Raw genomic sequence first — 19,584 nt, forward strand, 5'->3', positions numbered from 1 at the left:
TTTTCTCCTCCTCATCCTCCTCAGCAACTGCAAGAACTCGACGTCAGCTTGAATCTTTTTTTTTTTCCCACTCATAATATCTGATTGCCTGGTTGGGCACGCAGCCCCCCACCACAGTTGCCCCAGCTGTTTTGCCCAACGCTCTTTGCCAAGGCGGTATTGAAGCAGCCACAGCTGTAGTGACGTGTTCCCGTCTGATCTGCCCTTTACTGGTTTCAAATCTGCTTACACTTAAACAAACTAGAGATCTTTGCAGGTGTCCTCTGTTCGTACCGACCAAGACCCGACCCAGGATTTGAATCTGGACGGGTCTAAATGATATTCCAGATGTAAGTGGGTCTGGTCATTCTTTTGCTGTGGGTCTTGAGTCAGTTTGTGTCAACATGTCATACAGGTCTGAACCTCTGGACTTGTGAAGGAACAAACATCCTCTCATACAGATTGTTGTCACTAAACAGAAATTTGTTCTTTATCTCCCTGTTGAGTCCAGTTTATTCAAGTCGATCCCCAGTGATACACAGTTTTTAACGTTTATAACTTTAATTATTTAATCTATAATGAGTGCTAAACTCTTATCACTTTTTTCTTTAAACATTTTACAGAACCAAACGTACCATAACCCCGTTACAGCTTTATGATCCAACAGTTCAGTCTCATCAACATGCAAAGTGAACAGCAGCAGTGTGGTGATGGGAAAAGATCTGTGGAGAAGTTCTGAACTCTGAAAACTGTGTTCATGGATTTTCCCAAAGTCAGTGTTTATTGAATACACAAAATACTACATATATATGTGATGATTTTTATAATAGATGTCCAGAACACACATGTAACTGCATATGACAGAACCTGAATGATTTCAGGAGTCTGTTTTGTTGTTGTCTTGATGTTCAGTCAGATTGGATCTGCGACCGTCCTGTTCCCTCTCACTTCCTTTACCAACGTTCAAACAAATGTTCATCTTCACGGTTTTCTCTCTGGCAGCTCTGCTTCGTAGCATCGACCTTAAAAACTTCTCTTTCACTCCCTCTGTGGTCTCAGTGGTCCAAAAGAAAACGGCCCAGATCTCGTCACTGTCTCACGGTTTACGATAGCTGCTTCATATCGTACATCGGCACCTCAGACTCCTCTGCCTTGCCCTCGTCCTCAGCCACCTTGCCGGCGTCTGGGCTGCCCTTGCGGCCCTTTGGAGGAGCGACGGGAACGGCTCCCTCCGTGGCGCCCTCGGCTCCTTCCTGGCCCTCCGCCACAGTCCTCTCCTTCTTCAGGTTGAGCTTGGCCGGGACGCTCTTGGTGATGGTGTCCTTCAGCTTCTCACCCGACTGCTTCAGCCGCTCGCCGGACTGGCGGATCTTCTCGCGCCTCTCAGCCGTCACGATGCGCTCACCGAACTTGTTGACCTTGGTGCCCAGGTTCTCGCGGGTCTTGCTGATGTTCTCCTTGGAGAAGGTGGCTTTGAAGCTCTCGATGCGTGTCAGCCCGGTCTTCTTCATGCGGCCGGCAGCCGAGGAGTCCGCCTCCTCCACCACCATATACTCCTCGTCCGACTCTGGAGGGAGCTCGAACTTGTCCGGTTCCACCTCGGCTCTGGCGCCGGCGCTGCTGCTGGGTTCTGCTGGCTCATTGCCCGGTGTGACAGACTTCACCTCCTGGTCACCCTGCAGGAGAACACCAGGAGAACATCATGATTAAATGACAGTATTGTGCAGTATATTTAATGCTGTGCATCAGATATAAAAAACTATTTGTTTTTCTTCTTGTTCATGTGGATAAAGTTTGATAGCTGATGTCAGGTTTAAATCTGTATCTGGTTAAAGTGTGTCATCTAGCTGTTAGCGTGCAGGCCTTGATCCCGCCTCCATAAATAAACCGCAGCACCTGTTTCTGCAGCTCAGCGCTCGGCTGCAGGAAGCTAAACATATCAACGAACAGCAGCGTACAGAGCGAGCCCGGATCACTTTCAGCTTCAGGCCACGTCATGGCATGCACCGGTCTGACAGATCAGGTTACAGTGGACATGAAATGGAGCAAAATTGTTGAGGCCGAAGCTGCAAACTGACCCAGATCCCTGCAGACGTAATTCACTAGTCTGCCAGTGACCCTGATCTAGGACGAGGAGAATCAAAGTAAAAAGTGAAGAAAAGCCAGTCAGAGGTTGTGGTGGATTTGGTGTTTCTGATCCTAAAACTGTCTGAATACATTTTAGGAGAAAGGAAGACCAGTGACATCCAGTTTAAATAACAGTTAATGATCTTCACCATTTTTAGAGACGTAGTTTTCTAGATTTTCAGCTGGACAGATGTTCTAAGTTGACTTTGAGAGGAGCACGTTTACTGGGGTGTGCAAACAAGAACCACAAGAGCAACTTGAGGCCCTCACACCCCAGTTTGGGCAACACCTGAGCTGGAAATCAAGGGACAAAAAAAGAAAATGCAGGAAAACTGACTGATTTTCCGTTCTGTCATCTGAAGAATTTGATGTTTTTTGATCAGTCCTGCATGATGAAATCCATAAAGTTGAATGAACCTTCGGGCTTGTTAGCAAACTAGTCTGTAGCATGCTAATGGCATCATCAGGATCTTTGATTACATGCATCATAGGCACCATATGACACCCAATCGAGAGGCTGACATTTCCAAGACTTTGACAGAATGCATAACAGTCATAACTGAGCTACGCAGCAGGAACATGGAGCAGAGTCTGCTAACAAAGTAAAACTAAGCAAGCTTCTCAAATACACATCTACCGACTCCTCTGAAGATGAGTAATCCACAGGTTTGTGTGTCGTTGGTTTAATCTGTACAGCAAAATGTGAAAAACACAATTTGTGGTTTGGGGGACGTTGGTGCAAACGACTGTTTGTAGCTTCCAGGAGTCTGAAGATGGTGGTTGCCAGGTTTGTTCCCCCGTGTTCAATGACTGTACCTGCTAACTCAAACTGTAGCTATAGAGAAACTGCACAGAAACGCTGGGCGCATAAATACACTGTTCAACAAGAAAACAGATCCTCATAAAACAAAATAATATGTTAATCAGTGAGCTCGTCTGTAGGTGGTTAGCTGCTTCCTCCTGCCTCTAGTCTTTATGCTAAGCTAGGCTAACCATTCCATCCTTTAGACACCTTTAGATTAGCCATGTTTCCATGTATAGTTGTAAGTACTGCATTAGGAAAAGTTTTTTACGCTGGCCTGAGGTGGTTTCTGCCTCTTTTGAAAAAGAATTGATGTTCTTAATGGGAGAAGGAAACACTTTTTCTGAATAGAGAGGTGGAGTCCCGCCCCTTCCTGTGTGCCACATGGGACCTTACAACAGAAAAAATATGAACAGTAGTCTGTGAGTGAGTTAAAACTTTTCTAAGCAATATGATGATAAATATTTAATAACTTGGTAGATAATTTTGAGGGCTTAAAATCCATACTGATTTCTCACTGTATCTTTCATACTTTTGCAAATACGGTCATGAAGTTGGCATTAAATGTCCTAAGTGGTATTAAAAAAGTCTTTAATTGAACATGGAGAACCCTGGAGGTACCCTGTGTTTTTACCTTTGACCAATTAATTGGTTGATGTGTGGGTAGATTTTGAGTCTAGCAAGATTTTCTTTGGTTGACTACAGCCTTGAATAATAGCATAACAGTAGTGGGTGGAAACAAGCATTCATTTGCATTTTCTTTGGCTGATTTTTCTCCAAATTTGGATAAAATTTTCGATGCATTTAGATGGAAACTCTTCGGTCTTTAACTGTTTCACAGCTCAGTTCCACACATTTTCTGTCACCAAAACGCTGAGTTTCAACACCCAGTGATTTAAAAAAAAAAAATCAGTATGTGCATGGATACATGCAACACAGGAAGGCCTTTCTGCTCTGTTAAACTGTGCGCGAGAAGAAGTGATCAGAGATGGTGGGGTCAAAGGTCATGAGCCCATCCGTCCCCATGATATCACAGTTATGTGCTGAACCTCCAGAGCTTCTCCTCTGGCTGACTGGGAGGATTTCCTCCCTCAGTCTAAATAAAATTTGCCAGAACAAATCAAACAGCGAGCCCAGCTTGTTAGCAGCTAACGAAATGATTTATAACCCTCGTGCAGCAGATCGTTGTTAGCTAATCCACGGAGAGAGAGGAAGGCCGAGAGAGCAGACAGCTATATTAGGAGATGGTGCAGTTCAGACTCAGAATAACCTGGTCTGTCAGCGCTCAGCTGGCACAGTCACTTACAGTACAGAAAGTACACAGCAGCTAACTCAACACACTCTTTAATTTGCTTTATTAGAGGCATAAAAATAGATATTTCTAAACATAACTTCTTTATTTCATGGCTCAGTCACATACTTTGGACTTTTTCAAACCATCTCAGAGAAATGAGAAAACCTTCCATGAATGTTTCCTCTAATAGAAACACAAGAAGAGTCTCTGCATTTCATTCTGGGCAGTGGTTGTGTAGGTTGGTACAAGTAAGAGGAAGGACTGAAACATTGACATTTTTGTTTAAATAAATCAATACAGAGTTGATAAGTATTTGCATGATTTAGTAACAGGTATCAGTACTTTGATACTTTTCAGATATTGACCAAAATAATCCAGTATCAGTAAGTTTTGTCAGAACTTTCAAACGATATGATTTGATTCTTTTTCTACCAAAATCTAGAACAAGTTGTAAGGTTTGGCTCACAGCCAATCACCACAAGCGTTCATACATGTAATGAATGTGATTGGTCCACCACAGCGCCAGCTAATCTATTGGTACTGGCTGTGATGGACAGAGTACTCAGAATCTGCAGTCAAGTACAAGTACTGTTACATTACTGAAATACTATTAACTAAAAGTGCTGATGAATGTTTCAGAGTATTAGTTACTTTTTAACCACTGACGTTTACTGTATTATCAATAGCAGCATTTAATCAAAGCGCTTTCTGTTTGGTTCTCACTGGCCTGTTTGTGATTGGATAGTCAGACGCAGGATATAAACGTGCAGGTGAGAAAGGTTTGGATATTAATTCAAATTCTACTGAGTATTCAATTGTGATTTTAAAAGTAACTATGTGGATTACATAGTGTAATGCATACTTAAGTGCAAGTAGAATTGCAGACTTGAAAAAACAGTCAGAAACGTGCAAATACCCCAAGAAGTGGCGTAGTTACAGTAACTTTAGTATCTGTAATTAGTTACTCCTACCCATGGATATCAGTATCACTTTACTGACACTGGTTTTGTCATTTTTGAAATCAGATCCAGCCTCAGTGGGAATTAGATTTTTGGAGGATTTAATTGACTAAGTCCCGCCCCTTTTGGAACCTCAGTTGATTTTCTCCTTTCCTGTTTCCTGTTTCCTGTACTTACATATGCTGTGTAGAAGCAGTAAATACATTGTACTCATTCTTCTACCCTAAGGACCCGTCTTACTTCCTGAGTGATAGTCATACCTTAAATTAGCTGACGTTAAGAAAAAAAAAACACAGGCATACATAGGAAGTTGACTGAGGTTCTGCTGGGTCCAAAGTTTGCTCAGCTGTTACTGCAGCACATTGCTCGCTGCTCTCTGAGAACCAGGACGGCCCAGTTTTCTAGGTACTGCGTCTATATTGGATCATTCTGCTGATCACAGTTTACATGCAGGATTTAGTTTACAGGATGTACAGAAAAAGGACAGTAAGGATGTGGAGGTCAGGCTGATCTGACCTTCATTCAGGTAACATTTGTCTTTTTAATAACCATGAACCACGCTGCAGTCATCAAGTTCAATGTAATGTAAATAAATAAATGTACTGGATGGAGGATTTCAAACATGCTGGTCATTATAAAATACCAGACATAAACATAGGAATATTTCCCATCTGACTTCCGTTCCACACAGTATTAACACAGCACTAGTGTGCACAATGCAGACTGACATCCAGCGTCTGCAGCCAGCCAATCACAGGCTTTCTCTGAGGTTTGACCTCTCTTACCACACTGCAACCTGACACACTGTACATTAGAGTCCAGATTACAGTAACTGAACCACGCCCCACAGAGCTATTCCCACATTTAGTCCTCGTCAAAATGCTAATTAACATGCTAACTTTCATGTTGCATGGATTGCAAACATTCAACATTCTAATATTAAGTATGTTAGCATTCTAATGGTATCATCAGATGCACACAGTGAGCATGCTAGTAAAGTAGCGACACAGCTAACAGTTCAGTGTATTCAGAGTCGAAAATAAATAATTCATTAAATCCTTTACAGCTACTAAACAATATTTAAGGAACACAAATTAGATTTTAAAGGGCATAAACATCTTGTCATTTTAGCAAATATCAGCAAAATTCAGTGGCATCAGATTGTTTGGCTGGAGTTTGCTGTTACGTAAGGACTGTCCTTACCCAACTCAAGTTTAACAAGTATGAAAGGTAAGAAGGTTTCAGCAGCTCCAGGATGCAAAAATCAAACTGACCTCAAATTGACAGGATTAAGGGTTTAGTTTTCTGAAGTAAAACCATCAAATAAAAATCCAAAAGTTGCTGTTTCTGAGTAAAAACCGTCTCCATGAGCTCCAGATCTGTGGTGTAACCTTTCAGTAAACTGACGTTTATCTAGAGCTAAAATAACGAGGTCACCATCGCGCTGGCAGCTGCTAACTGTGAAGGCCAAAGAAGTAAAATGAAGCCTGGCGTGTGTGTGTGTGTGTGTGTGTGTGTGTGTGTGTGTGTGTGTGTGTGTGTGTGTGTGTGTGTGTGTGTGTGTGTGTGTGTGTGTGCGTGCTTGTTGCTATTTCAACCCTTAGAACAAACTGAGACGTTCATCAGCTAATGCAGTTTGTTAATGTTAAAAGAATTCAGAGATCTTAAAGTGTTGCTCAGTGTCACCTCGTGCTAAAATTAAACACAAGTAAAGATATTTACTATAGTATGATAATACTATAATATTACTATAAGCTGATGCACAGAAGAATTTGGTAACAACATTCTGAAAAGTTCTCCATGTTTCTGGACAGATGGAACTGATTTGTTGTGTTAATGTTTGCTTCCTTAAGACATTTCTTACAGCGTCATGCAGAAAAGTCCATTGTAGTTGATCAAATTGATGAAAAATCTGCCGAAGATGATGAGACATGTTTGCATCTGTCAGAAAAAAAATGTGCTTGACTAGTTAAAGTTCTCTTAATCTGTGGAAAGTGAGTTTAGACTGGACTGGATGGCTATTTTAGATACTGTCCAACTCAATAAACTACAGTCATCATCTGTCAAACGTCCAACTGGGCCTTTTTGACTTCTTTAGTCCCACAGTTCAGTTTGTCCACTGCTGAACGTGCCTACCAGAAACAGAATATTATAATTAGAGTTATGATGTTGAAGTTATTTCAGTCATACAGTAAGCCAGATGCCAAGTCTGGTGCCATCAATACAGGCCTCAGACCCTTTTCTTGGGCCCCAGAGTAACGGGGACAAACAGAACCTGAATGCACTGGTACCTTATGTTAAAGGTTCTCACAGGTCCACTCGGTTCTTTGTAACTGAGACCCATTCAGGGTCACGAGTTGTGTCCAAATTAAGTTCTGTCTAATCTGAGTCTATTTGTTTCGTTTCAAGATTTGTGTCTATGGATTGGTTCTTTCTGGATCAATCATCTTTTTTTGATGATTAATTTAAGCGAGTTGTGTTCAGGTAGGTTCTCCAAGGAATCAGGCTCAGATCAGCTCCAGGTTTGCCTACTTTGAACTCTGACAAGAAACCCTAAGAGCATTTAGTCATGTAGCTGTAGACCATTTCTAGAAGACAGTCAACAGTCCAATGCTGCGATACGAGAAGAACTGCTTTAGGAACCATTTCAATCAGGAGTTAGTTGGTCCATTTCCTCTACTTATAAAGTACTGGACCTTCAGAGCATCAAAAACTACTCAACATTGGAGCAGATTTGTTTTTGCAGCCAAAGGACCAAATGTCTGTGAGTCTTACCTGATATATGACCACCCTGAACTTGTTCTTGGCGAGGAGGTCTCCTTGGGTGGCCTCCACCTTCTTCACCCTGAGGTTCTGGTTCTCAATGCGCACCCTGACGTCCTTGATGTGGCGGCTGACCTTGCGTGTCTTCTCCAGCAGGCGGTCGACAGTGGAGTTGGTGTTGGCGTGGTCGCTGGTCAGCTTGACGATGTCGGACTGGATGGTCTTAACCGTGCTCTCCAGCTCCAGCTGACGCTCCTCCATGCGCTGCTGCGTGGTCTGGACGCTGTCCATGAGGCCCGCCACGCGCTCCAGCAACGCCATCATGCTCCCTGCATCATCTCCGCCACCCGTTGGCATGCCCGGTTTGTCTGTCATACTTGGTTATCGGTTGACTTTTTTCACCTGCTGTCGACTTGTCTCTTAGCTGGTCACCAGGAACCCAGGGATCCAAATGTGAAAGGGAAGAAGGGAGGAGGAAGGGAGGAGGAGGGCGGACGAAACAAAGAGACCAGCAAGATCTGTTGCGATTAAGAGCGAAATCTTGGAATATTGAAGAAAAATTGAAAATCAAAGCCACGACAAAGAGAAAGATGAGAGTTGAGGCATCGGAGGATCCAAAGAAAGACAGGAGACAAGAGGACAGGAGGACCGGATCACCCCGCTACAACTGGAGGTTGACCCTGAAAGTGGTCAGATCAACTGATAGACTCCACCCTGCTGGGAGAGGGAGGGAGAGGGGGGGGGGGTGACAGGAGTTAAGAGGAGGGAGGAACGGCAAGACTAAAAAGAGAGACAGTAAACTGCAGAGAGGGAGTATCAGTGAGTTCTGACAATGTTTAATCAATGTTTCAACAATACAGAGGTAGATTTTATTTTTTGACCAGGCTGTAATGAAGAATATTCTCTGGTGGAGATCTTATTCCAAGTTAAACTTGTTCCAATTTGGAATTAAGAAGCCGTGTTCGACTTCTGAAGATCTTTGGAAACACTGAACTCCCTGTAAACTTCCCGTCAATCAGAGACTTTGGAAATGAAAGTAGATGTTATAGGAATGTGTGTGTTAATGAGTGAGATAGATAAAGAGTGACATGGATCCTGGCTTCTCTCTGTGTTCTCTGCTGCTAAAAATACAGTGAGGGTAAAGTGACTCCCTGCACCTCTTTGGGAGATGAGTATATTAAAAGGAATGGAAACCCCCTCCCATCTATTCCTCCATCTTCCATCTATCAACCATCACCTTTTCACTTGTTCTGCCTTAATCCCTCCCTCCAGGTTTAGACTTCTTGGCATCCCCAGGCCGCCAAATGTACAGCTAGATTTCCTAAAGGAATTCCTCGCGCTAACGCTCAGCATCACTGCCATCTTTGTTAGTTACTAAAGCCAGATGGTCCCAGTTTGGGCAAATTGGGTGGAGAGTGGGAGGAGCGAGCAGAAACCAACACATCTCACTGTGATAGGCCGAGACTACCTTCAGTCAGAGTAAACACCAACTTAAACTGGCTCATTTTAAGATTAATATCTCGTCACTGCTGAGATAGTTTTCATAATTTTCTCACAGACTCAGAAATTAGATTGTGGGACTCGAAAGATGTGGACAGACTGAAGGGAAGTTTGGTGGTACACATGCAGACAAAGTTAATGGAAAGATCAGAATGTTTTATGGATCCCCGAGGGGGAAACTGTTCAAGATGTAAAGTCGTAAAAGTCTGACACACGTTTGCTTTAGGTCGCATGAAAATGTTTCAATTTGAGCTTAAACCTTTTGTGCTTAAGAAAGAATAAAAAAAGAAACAAAATCTGGAGTAAATCTAGGAGGGAACTCAAAAAGCCAAATGTCCTACCTCACAATGTTAATGAAAGAAATAAAATCATCTGTGCATCCGCTCTGTGATTTACATCTGCTCCAGAATGTACGGGGTTCTTCTGTGGTCCGAACAATTAGATACGGGAAAAGTGGAAAAAATAATATTCTTAAATTTAACATAAACATACAAGTTTGATTTATTTTCAGAGCTTATAAACACAATTTGAAGTCTTAACTTTAAATGAGTTGAATGAATGTACTGCACAGAAACATGATCTGAATGTTAGCAGACTTCCCAGCATGCATTTTGTGAGACTGTCATCAGATGGTGCTGTGTGTGCTGCAACATTTAAACTGCAGTGTGCATCTGCAGCAACAAGGTGGCACCAAATAATCTGCATGAGAGTCTCTGTTCAGGAAGTGAAGGGTCAGACAGCAGAGGTCACACTCATCACTGACAGTACAGATGGTAGCAGGTTAGCAATGCTAACATTAGCCACCAATGGACAGTTTCAATTCAAAAGAGCAAACAGTCGAAGTTTTCTTTATTCTGCTCGATGCAACTAAACAAAGCTGCACAGCTGATTCCAAACAAGTCATCAAGTCTGTCCTCATGACAGAAGACAAGTCATCAGTGGACTTTGAGGCTGAATGGATTAGCCATGTCGTTTCAGTTAGCAAGAGAGGAATAAGAGAAAATCTGGGCATATTTTACCAATTTTCTTGGTGAGGAAGAAGGATTATCTGCAGCTCAACCCGACACAGGAGAGAAGCCTGCTGATGTTACGTTAGGTAAGACACAAACTACTTTTAAACGGACTTCAACTTGTTGTTAGCGATCAGCTGTGAAATCAGAGCCAGCTTTTGTATTTGAGTCCAACATTTCTTGGTTTTGTGTGGGTTGACTAGTAATACATGTCCTTAAACTTTTGGAGCAGATTGAATCAAGAAGATACACAAGTGTTTCTTGCTTTCATTAACACCATAAGAGAAATTATCACATCATTCAATGGAAAAATAACTAGAATATCCAACTTGAATTTTTCAATGTTCCAGACGCACAACATCAGAAGTAAACAAAAAAAAAAAACATGGCTGATTGTGACAAATTAATAAGTTTCACTGTCAGTTGTCCACTCGGTTGGATCCTCGGCAACAGAAGCTATTATACATTTTATTTTATAACACTGGAAACATATTCAGACATCAGTTTACACAGAAAAAAGAAGCTGCTGTCATTTTAGGCCACAAAAAGCCTGTAAAATCCTGGAAGAACTTGAAGGTGTGAGGAGTAGAAAGTACAGATATTTGTGTTAAAATGTAGGGAGGAAAAGTAAAAAGTATTGAAGTAATTTGGTGCCATAAAAGTATCAAAGTTTGATATGCAGCCATAAGTTGGTGTCTCCTGGTCCAAACGGAAGAACTTTATATTCTTCAGGATAAAACTGTTTGTGAACGTGGATGTCTTTGAGGTTTCATCATGATGATGTCTGGATGTCTATTGGCTGACAACTTTCACTCCCATGAGCAGCGTCCCTTCATTGTTGGATATTTCACCAGTTGTAGCCACAGTGTCCTTGAAAGTTTGTAAAACTTACAAACCTCTGGACAGCAGCCAACCGGCGATCAAAACACCAGAAGAGACGAAAGAGGGCGAGAATGAGACGAGGTGAGAAAGGAGGGATGGAATCAGATGGAGGGATGAGGGGATTCCCCGCCGTCTGAAAAGCCTCCACCAGCTGCTGCCTATAATTATCCTGCCGTCACCGTTATATTTAACTCCACCTCCCTGCAGAAGACATGGACGCTGCAGCAGCCACCAGGAGCGCTTGGTTTTCACTCCTCCTTCACTCAAGGTGGGTGGAGTTAATATGCCTACAGTTCGGTGAATCAGAGCGGAGGAAGTTTTGTTTGATTGGAGGGGTACAGTTAGTAAAAGACTGTGATTGGCTGAAACACCTGTCAATCAACCCAAAACATATTTATCTTTAATCATAAATGTCTTGCAAGTATAATTACTGTCAATATTTTGTTTCATGTCAGAGAAAGTGAAGTTGTATACTGATGTTTGAACATGTTGTGTGAACATGTGTTGCAGTCGCAGGTTCCTTGGAGCAGCATCTGAGAAACTGCATCACACCTTCAACACGCAGCTGCACCTCCATCCTCAGGTGTCTGAGGTAGGCTGACTTTATACTTACCTTTCCTCTCCTACCACCTGTCAGCTGCACAATTATTTATATAATAATAATAATAATAATAATAATAATAATAAAATAATTTACTGCATTCAGCTTCGATCGAGAATTCAAAGTGAAGTTCTAATACTTGACAGTTTTTGATTAGTGTTCAAACTCAAAGTATTAAGATTAGATCTCAACCTTTAAATCCAGCATCTGGAATTATAAAGCACAAGTCCAAAGAAGTTGGGACATCATGTAAAGCATAAATAAAAACAGAATGCAATGACTTGCAAAACTTTTCAACCTGTATTCGACTGAATACAGAACAAAGACAAGAAGTTTAAAGTTCAACCTCAACATTAAGTGTTTTTTTTGTTTTTTTGGTAAATATAAATTCTTCATTCTGAATTTGATGCCTGCAACGTGTTCTAAAAAAAGTTTGTTCAGGATCATGTGATACATCCGCTTTTCTTTTAACAACACTCAGAGACGTCAGTGATGGCAGCATGTGTCTCTCTGAATCCGTCCATACCATCACAGCTGCTGTCTGTTGAAGTCAGTGCTGGGAACAATCTGGATGGTCCTTTTCCTCTTTAGCCCGGAGGACACGACGTCCATGATCAGTGAAAACAGTCTGAAATGTGGACTCGTCAGACCACAGGACACTTTTCCTCTTTGCGTCCGTCCATCTCAGATGAGCTCTGGTCCAGAGACGTCTGCAGTGTCTCTGGATGTTGTTGATATCTGTCTTTCTCTTTGAGTCTGAACTTACATTTGTAGATGCAGAGACAAACTGTGTTTACTGACAACGGTTTTCCAAAGTGTTCCTGAGTCCATGTAGTGTCCTTTATACAATGATGAGGGTTTTTAATGCAGTCTGAGGGGTCAAAGGTCACAGACAGTCAGTGTTGGTTTTCAGAGATTTCTCTGGATTCTCTGAATCTTTTAATGATATTATGGATTGTAGATGGTGAAATCTATAAATTCCTGCAGTTTTGTGTCGACAAACGTTCTTAAACTGTTTTTCACAAAGTGGTGAATCTGACCCCATTCATGCTGGTGAACCACTGAGTCTTTCCCCTTTAATACCCAATCATGATCCTGTCAGCTGTTACCACCTCACCTGTTCACCTGAGGAACGTTCCTCAACTTTCAGTCTTTTGTTGATCCTGAACCAACTTTTTTAAAACATGTTGCAGGAATCAAATTCAGAATGAGTGAATTTTTAAAAAAAGTTAGAACATGAAACATCTTGTCTTTGTTCTGTATTCAACTGAATACAAATTGAAAAGTTTTGCAAATAACTGCATTGTTTTTTTTCTGCATGTTTTACACAACGTCCCAACTGTAAGTTAGAGAATTTTGACTCCTTTAAACACAAATCTGATCAAATCTGTGGTCAGTTTGAAAGACAAATAAAGAAAAGTGAGCAGATAAAAGTAATGAGACGGTGGTTTCAAACATCATAATTTAATTCTAGTTGAGCTACAGCACAGTCTAAACAACAACTTCACTGGTTCATGCAGTACGCAACATCTACAGTCAAATCAGGCCGGATTCCCACGAGCATCACGTGACCGAGACAAACAAACAAATGTGACCTCGGTGCCGCGATGCTTTCAGGAACCTCCCAGCTTATAGAGTCTACTCCTTCTACCACAATAAAACGACCAACACGGACACTTCGTACCATCGTTACAAATTATATATAAAAAATAAGAAGAAACTCGACCAAAACAAATCAAAGTCATTTAAATTATCATCAGTTTGTCAAAACACGCAAACAAAAGAACATTGGAATCCATTTCCGGAATGGCGTCGTCTGAAAATTAAGCAATAAAATAAATCTAACAACAACCTGTACATGTTAGCTTGTACCTTTTCATTTTTTAAGCAGTAGAAAAAACAGCATTTTGGTTTTCAGGTGCGTCTCGTCATAACAAATACAAAAAAAAAGTAAAATAAAGTTTATCTGACTTACATGAAGGTTATTTTTGACCCCGTGAGACGCAGAGAAACAAAAAACAACCCAGCAACAAAACAAAAGAGGGGCTTCAGTGGTCCCTGATAATCCTGCAGTCCTGGTGCACAGCGCCCCCTGGAGTATTAAGGCTTTTATACACAGAAAAATCAACCATGTCTGTAATTTTCTGTTGCACTTTGAAGGCAAATCAGGATCAGAAATGATAAAAGTAATAATTTGAATCTCAAAACCAACTGAAGGCCAAAGTTTGATATTGAATCACCAGTAAATAATTAATGTTGACATTTAAACTGATCATTTATAGTCCGGGTGGGAAAAACCATCTGAGGATCAACGGTGATAATGATACTGTTTTATTGTTGAAGCAGATGATGAGCTGTCATGTTAGGTGGCGAAGAATTATTGACTGTTTGTGAATATTACCACCAAGTAATTTGCTGAACATGAGGCACTTCTTTAAAATATTCTGTTAATTACTGAAACATTTCTGCGTTTGAATATCTAAAAACACAAGACATATGTTATATATTTATTTGAGTTGTGACATTATTGTAAATGTTTCCAACAAATACAGAATAATTTATTCAAGGTAACGCTGCGTCTCTGAAATATGTCAGACACATCTGAGAGAGCGAGGAAGGAAGTCGGCAAATGAAACTAAACAGAACATGAATAAAACTTTATTACCCACAACTCCCATTAATTATTTTTATTAATAATATTTTACATTAATAATTATTCTACTTCTTTCTGGTGGACACATTCCACACGTGTGCAGTTTCAGCAACTGTTTTAATCAAAATTTGATCAAAATTCGTTTTGTGAATCCTAAAAAAAATACTTGAAGTAAATCAAATATCTTGGTGCCAAAAACTCTGCGCCGTTTAAATGTCAACATTAAGTGTTCAGTAGTTGTTTCTCTGCAGAACTCATTAGTTCTTCCCTCCATGATCCTGACTTACGACATAAACATTTGTTAATATTCCTTTAAAATAAATCCAAACAAAAGCACATAAACATCATCGATCTGCGTCCCACAGGGTTCAAACAAAAAGAGACACAATCTGTTTTTTCCAGTTTGCGTGTGGACGGTCCAAAGTGAAGATACAATCAGATAAATAACGGAGTTTCCTGCCGGAGGATCCACAGTGTTTCAGAGTCTGAGAGGACGGCAGCATCACCACAAACACAAAATAAACCGTACGTCTCCGCTCCGCCTGATGGAAAACAGACGGCGAAGACACAAAACTGTCCAGTCAGAAACAAACAGAATCAAACATGGAGGAAAATCTTAAAAATAAGGCCCCTGAAGAAATTCAAAAATTATTCTTATTTTTTAAAAAAGGGAAAAAAAAGAGGCACCAAAAAGTCGAGATATCAAAAATGCAGTCTGTCTGTGTGGTACGAAAAATTTAGACTTCTGGTATTTCATAAAAACATGAGAGGGGAAAAAAAAGAAGAGCAGCTACATCATCCTGGAGGACGTTCCTGACGGGAAGTGACCGAGGTGCTGCTTCTGTCTCCGCCCACGCTTCGTCTTGTTGCACCTCCTGCAGGACACGACAGGAAGGACACGTCAACAACATGCAGCGGCCGGACGATTCATTACAACATCAGGAAATATTAATGCCTTGATCTTGGAAACGTGAGGTAACTTCTCAGACTTTATCAGCTCGCTCAGTTGTCATGGAGATGGTTCAGTTGTTACTACGTGAACCATGTCCATCCACTGATCCTCACTCCGCTGAATATTTGTGTGTTTTAATAAGTTGTTTTTTTAAATTATTAACACTTGAACAGCCCAAGAGTCATTCCTGACTGTTTTCAAATTTATATGCACAACTAATTTATTGCATTAAAAAACACAAAGCTGCTGGGACCTGACTTTTCATAAAAGTGTCTATTTTCATTTAATATTAATGTTATATAAATGTCACAAAAGGCAAAATGTAAAAATATGACAATTTTTACATATTTGCAGCCACCAGTGGTCCGGCAGAAATCACCACTGTCATATTGTCACTTTCTGCACAGTTGGAGATGCTTGTTTAGCAACTATCATCATCTCTGTATTTAGTCTGTAGTCGTCTGTATTTACAAATTTCCAACATTAAAATACAAATAATTAATTAATTAGACAATTAAAAATGAAGTAGGGGAGACCAGGGGCAGTTGTAACACTTTTTGTTATGTATGTATGTATGTATGTATGTATGTATGGTCATATGTATGTATGTTCACTTTATGTATGTATGTTCATATGTATGTATCACACATACATACATATGAACATACATACATACATACATATGAACATACATACATACATACATACATACAAACATACATAATTTATGTATGTCTATGTATGGTCATATGTATGTATGTATGTTCATATGTATGTATGTATGTATGTATGGTCATATGTATGTATGTTCACTTTATGTATGTATGTTCATATGTACGTATCACACATACATACATATGAACATACATACATACATACATACATACATACATAATTTATGTATGTATGTATGTATGTATGTATGTATGGTGTTTGTCTTGTCTATTATCTCACCTAGGTGGACACGCTAATTTTCACAAACAGTAAAATAAAAGGACTGTTCAAGCCACAGGACGGCGCAGACTAGCTTCAGAAACGGGACAAAGTTTCACCACTTCTTACTCCGAAACATATCAAACGTCATATGTACATCTATAAATGATTCTCAGCTATGTTTAATCACTGTTTGTCCCATTTTTGTAAAATATGTTGCAGCTTGTGATGCTACAGTTACCTAGCAACGGATTTACACATCAGGAAGCGTCAACGAGCCGAACCTGAGCAGTAATGGTGGTATTAGTATCTGTAGTATAAAGAGTAGTGATGTGAGTACCTGGTGAAGCACATGACCACGGCCACGATGACGGCGATCTGAACGGCTCCGATGATGGCGGCGATGAGGACGTAATGCAGCTTCTGACCGCTGGGCACCACGTACAGGATGTTAAAGTCCAGGAGCTGATCGCACTGAGGACCACCGTACGCCGCCTCACACCTGACACACACACACACACACACAGACGTTCAGGTTGACGTTCTCACTAAAATCTGTCCATCTGATCAATATATTGATTTGATCAGCTGCTCTGAGGTCACATTAAACCTGATAGGTGGAGCTGCTCGTCCTCCTCTGCTTGTTCTGGGGAAAATTAATTACATTCAGAGCTGGTCAAAATGAGGCTCGTGGACCAAAGTTGGTCCACTGTAAGGTTCTAGTTGGCCTCCAAATGTATCTAATGAAAAACTTCATTGAAAAAATAAAAAGTGCTTCTTCTGTGAGGAACAGATGCTAATAAGAATTTGAGTTGCAATGTATTTTTTCTCGTTTCTCATTTTTTTCAACTTGTTTTCTTTTTTTCCTGATGAGTTAAAGTTTCCTTATTCAATAAATGTCTCCACCATATAAAACCACGTCAAATGAGGCAGAATTATATGTATTTATACTGTTGATTAATTATTGATTTCTCAAATTCTTAACAGCGACTAATCAATTAATGGTTAATCATTAACATCCCTGTTACAGATTCCAACAACAAAGACATGAACATTTTTGTATTTTTTTTTTCTCAGTGAAAATTAAATACAAAATCGACTATTCCTACTAAAGTCATGATTTAAATCACAATATCTGTGATATAAATAATACTTTATTTATTTCTGATGTATTGTTCAACCCTAAACTGAAGACAAGTGAAGTGTTAAACAAAACTTTTATCATTCTCAAAACTTCTGCCCTGCACTTTATCCTCACATCAACAATCAAACAGAACTCTGAGGGCCCGTTTACATCAAATTAGTTCCGGTTCTTTAACTGGTTCCATTCAAAATCCTGGGAACCTTGGTGCTGTCTCATGAACCAGCCTGCATTTCCATCAGTTTTTGAGTGGAACCATTGTAATCCAGGATGTCATCAACAGAGGGCGCTGCACAGCGAACCAGTTCAGCTTCCAAACCAGTTTATTTTGGCTGGAAACGTTCAAACTGGGTCAAGAATGATTCTATGAAGAAGTGAAGACGTCACTTTCTAAAACTGTTGTCACTGTCAAGGACCCACAGAGAGAGAGAGACAGACAGACAGACAGACAGACAGACAGACAGACTTTACCTGCAGGAGGGCAGGTTGTGTCTCATCTCACACTGGCCGTGTTCACAGTACTGGCCGTAGTCGTCAGGACAGGGGACGACGCTGTCCACAAAATCCTCCCCCTCACCAGGTTTGGACACAGCTGATAAAATAAAGGAGAAAAATTCGGGTTCCTGATTGGCTGTTACAGAGATTCAGTGTAAAACTACAGCTGGACTACAGGGAGGCGGGTTCTTACCATAGACATCTGGTTTGGTCTTGATGCTGTCATCCTTCCTGCTTTTATCTGAAAGCACAGAAGAAGAAAATGTTGACAGATGTGGCAGAAAAAAAAGATTCTTCTTTAAAGCCTTTTTCTAATAAACAAGTGAAGAAATCTTCCAGTTTTTTTTATGATTTTTATGATGCCTTCTTTTCTATCAGACAGAAAGGTTCAACCTCCAAACATTTCATTCAGCTCCAATTTCAGGACGTACAGAACAACTTCAGGTTATATTTATGGAAGTCGGCGACGTGATGAACTACAGGGACAGTGTCCACTGGAGGACATAACTGACCAAATAGAGCAGTAAATTGATGAAACATTTAGGCTTGAATGACCTCATGACCTTTTCTCTAGCGCCCCCCTCAGGACAAACTGTCAGCTCGACACACAGGATCATCATCATCATGTAACAGTCAGTGATTCAAACTCGCAATTAATGTGAAGTGACCCGCCTGAGAAAAGAGAGGGGGGGGGGGGGGGGGTAACAGTTAAACAGGGCAGCTACACACACACACACACTCCTCTTGCTGCAGGGTGATCTGATGATGCTACGTCAGCAGAAATGTCCTACTAATGATGGTGGAGAGACGATTGTCTCTCGCTCCCTTTAACACTGATCTTAAAGAAAAAGATGCTGACCTCGATGTTGCTCGTTTGTTTACATGTGTGTTTGTTTATTCTTAGTCTGGTGTTTATCATCAGACATAATACAGTTTGGAAGTCAAACTTTCTCTGCATTGATGAGGTTTTTAAAATATGATTGGACATTTTAAGGATTGAAGTTGACAGGAAACAACGCTGCTGGGTTTCCAGTTTTACACAGAGTGAGATCAGAGAGGAAGAAGAAGACGAGCCGAGCCGAGAGGAGACACAGACACCAACGAAGAAGAAGAGGAGAAGGCAAGAAACAACACAACAAAGAGGAGGATGATAAAAGAAAATGAAGAGGAGAAGGTTGTCATGTTAACATGTGACCAGCTGGCTGTTCACTCAGCCGTGTGTGTGTGTGTGTATGTGTGTGTGTGTGTGTATTGGGGTCAGGTCATCATTCAATATAAATGAGCTGAAAAACAGAAGACTCCTTTTTTCACCTCCCTTTCTTGACTCCTCTTCATATTTTCTTCTCTCCTCCTTTCGTTTCTCTTCCTTGTGTTACTCTTCCTTTCCTTTTCCCTCCATCCCTCTTTTCTTCACCCATATCTCCTCTTCTCTACTCTCCATCTTTCTCATGTCTATTCTTCATTTTTAATCTTAATTTCTTTTTCTTTTCTAT

General features: G+C 40.7%; 2 protein-coding genes and 1 long non-coding RNA gene across 3 annotated transcripts in view; 1 reads left to right on the plus strand and 2 right to left on the minus strand.

The window, feature by feature from the left end:
- Positions 1–733: 733 nt before the first annotated feature.
- cavin4b (caveolae associated protein 4b) lies at positions 734–8,608 on the minus strand. The gene is made up of 2 exons (XM_084747371.1): positions 7,937–8,608; positions 734–1,655 (listed from the first exon to the last, which is right to left on the minus strand). Exons 1-2 carry the CDS (start codon positions 8,297–8,299, stop codon positions 1,083–1,085), a joined length of 936 nt encoding a protein of 311 aa, XP_084603497.1. The 5' UTR covers positions 8,300–8,608; the 3' UTR covers positions 734–1,082.
- Positions 8,609–10,173: 1,565 nt separating this feature from the next.
- LOC146307911 (uncharacterized) lies at positions 10,174–11,903 on the plus strand. The gene is made up of 3 exons (XR_014772720.1): positions 10,174–10,520; positions 11,341–11,584; positions 11,827–11,903. It is a non-coding gene; the product is annotated as an uncharacterized LOC146307911 (long non-coding RNA).
- A 1,602-nt stretch (positions 11,904–13,505) lies between these two features.
- Positions 13,506–19,584, minus strand: part of LOC146307912 (tomoregulin-1-like) — a 44,120-nt gene continuing 38,041 nt past the window's right edge. The window contains exons 7-10 of the mRNA XM_084747367.1: positions 18,285–18,332; positions 18,068–18,188; positions 16,796–16,957; positions 13,506–15,445 (exon numbers count right to left, since the gene is read on the minus strand). Of these exons, the coding sequence (XP_084603493.1) occupies positions 15,361–15,445; positions 16,796–16,957; positions 18,068–18,188; positions 18,285–18,332 (416 nt within the window). The 3' untranslated portion in view covers positions 13,506–15,360. The remainder of the gene's footprint in view (positions 15,446–16,795; positions 16,958–18,067; positions 18,189–18,284; positions 18,333–19,584) is intronic.

Source organism: Lutjanus erythropterus, chromosome 21, assembly GCF_056507025.1.
Source record: "Lutjanus erythropterus isolate fLutEry1 chromosome 21, fLutEry1.hap2, whole genome shotgun sequence".
Taxonomy (NCBI): domain Eukaryota; kingdom Metazoa; phylum Chordata; class Actinopteri; order Lutjaniformes; family Lutjanidae; genus Lutjanus; species Lutjanus erythropterus.

What these genes read in the sequence shown, in the direction of transcription:
- cavin4b (XM_084747371.1), bottom strand. Translation starts at nt 8,299, where the DNA reads ATGACAGACAAACCGGGCATGCCAACGGGTGGCGGAGATGATGCAGGG. An exon ending in TCAGGGTGGTCATATATCAG is followed by an intron (nt 1,656 to 7,936) that starts GTAAGACTCACA and finishes GTTCTCCTGCAG; the next exon opens with GGTGACCAGGAGGTGAAGTC.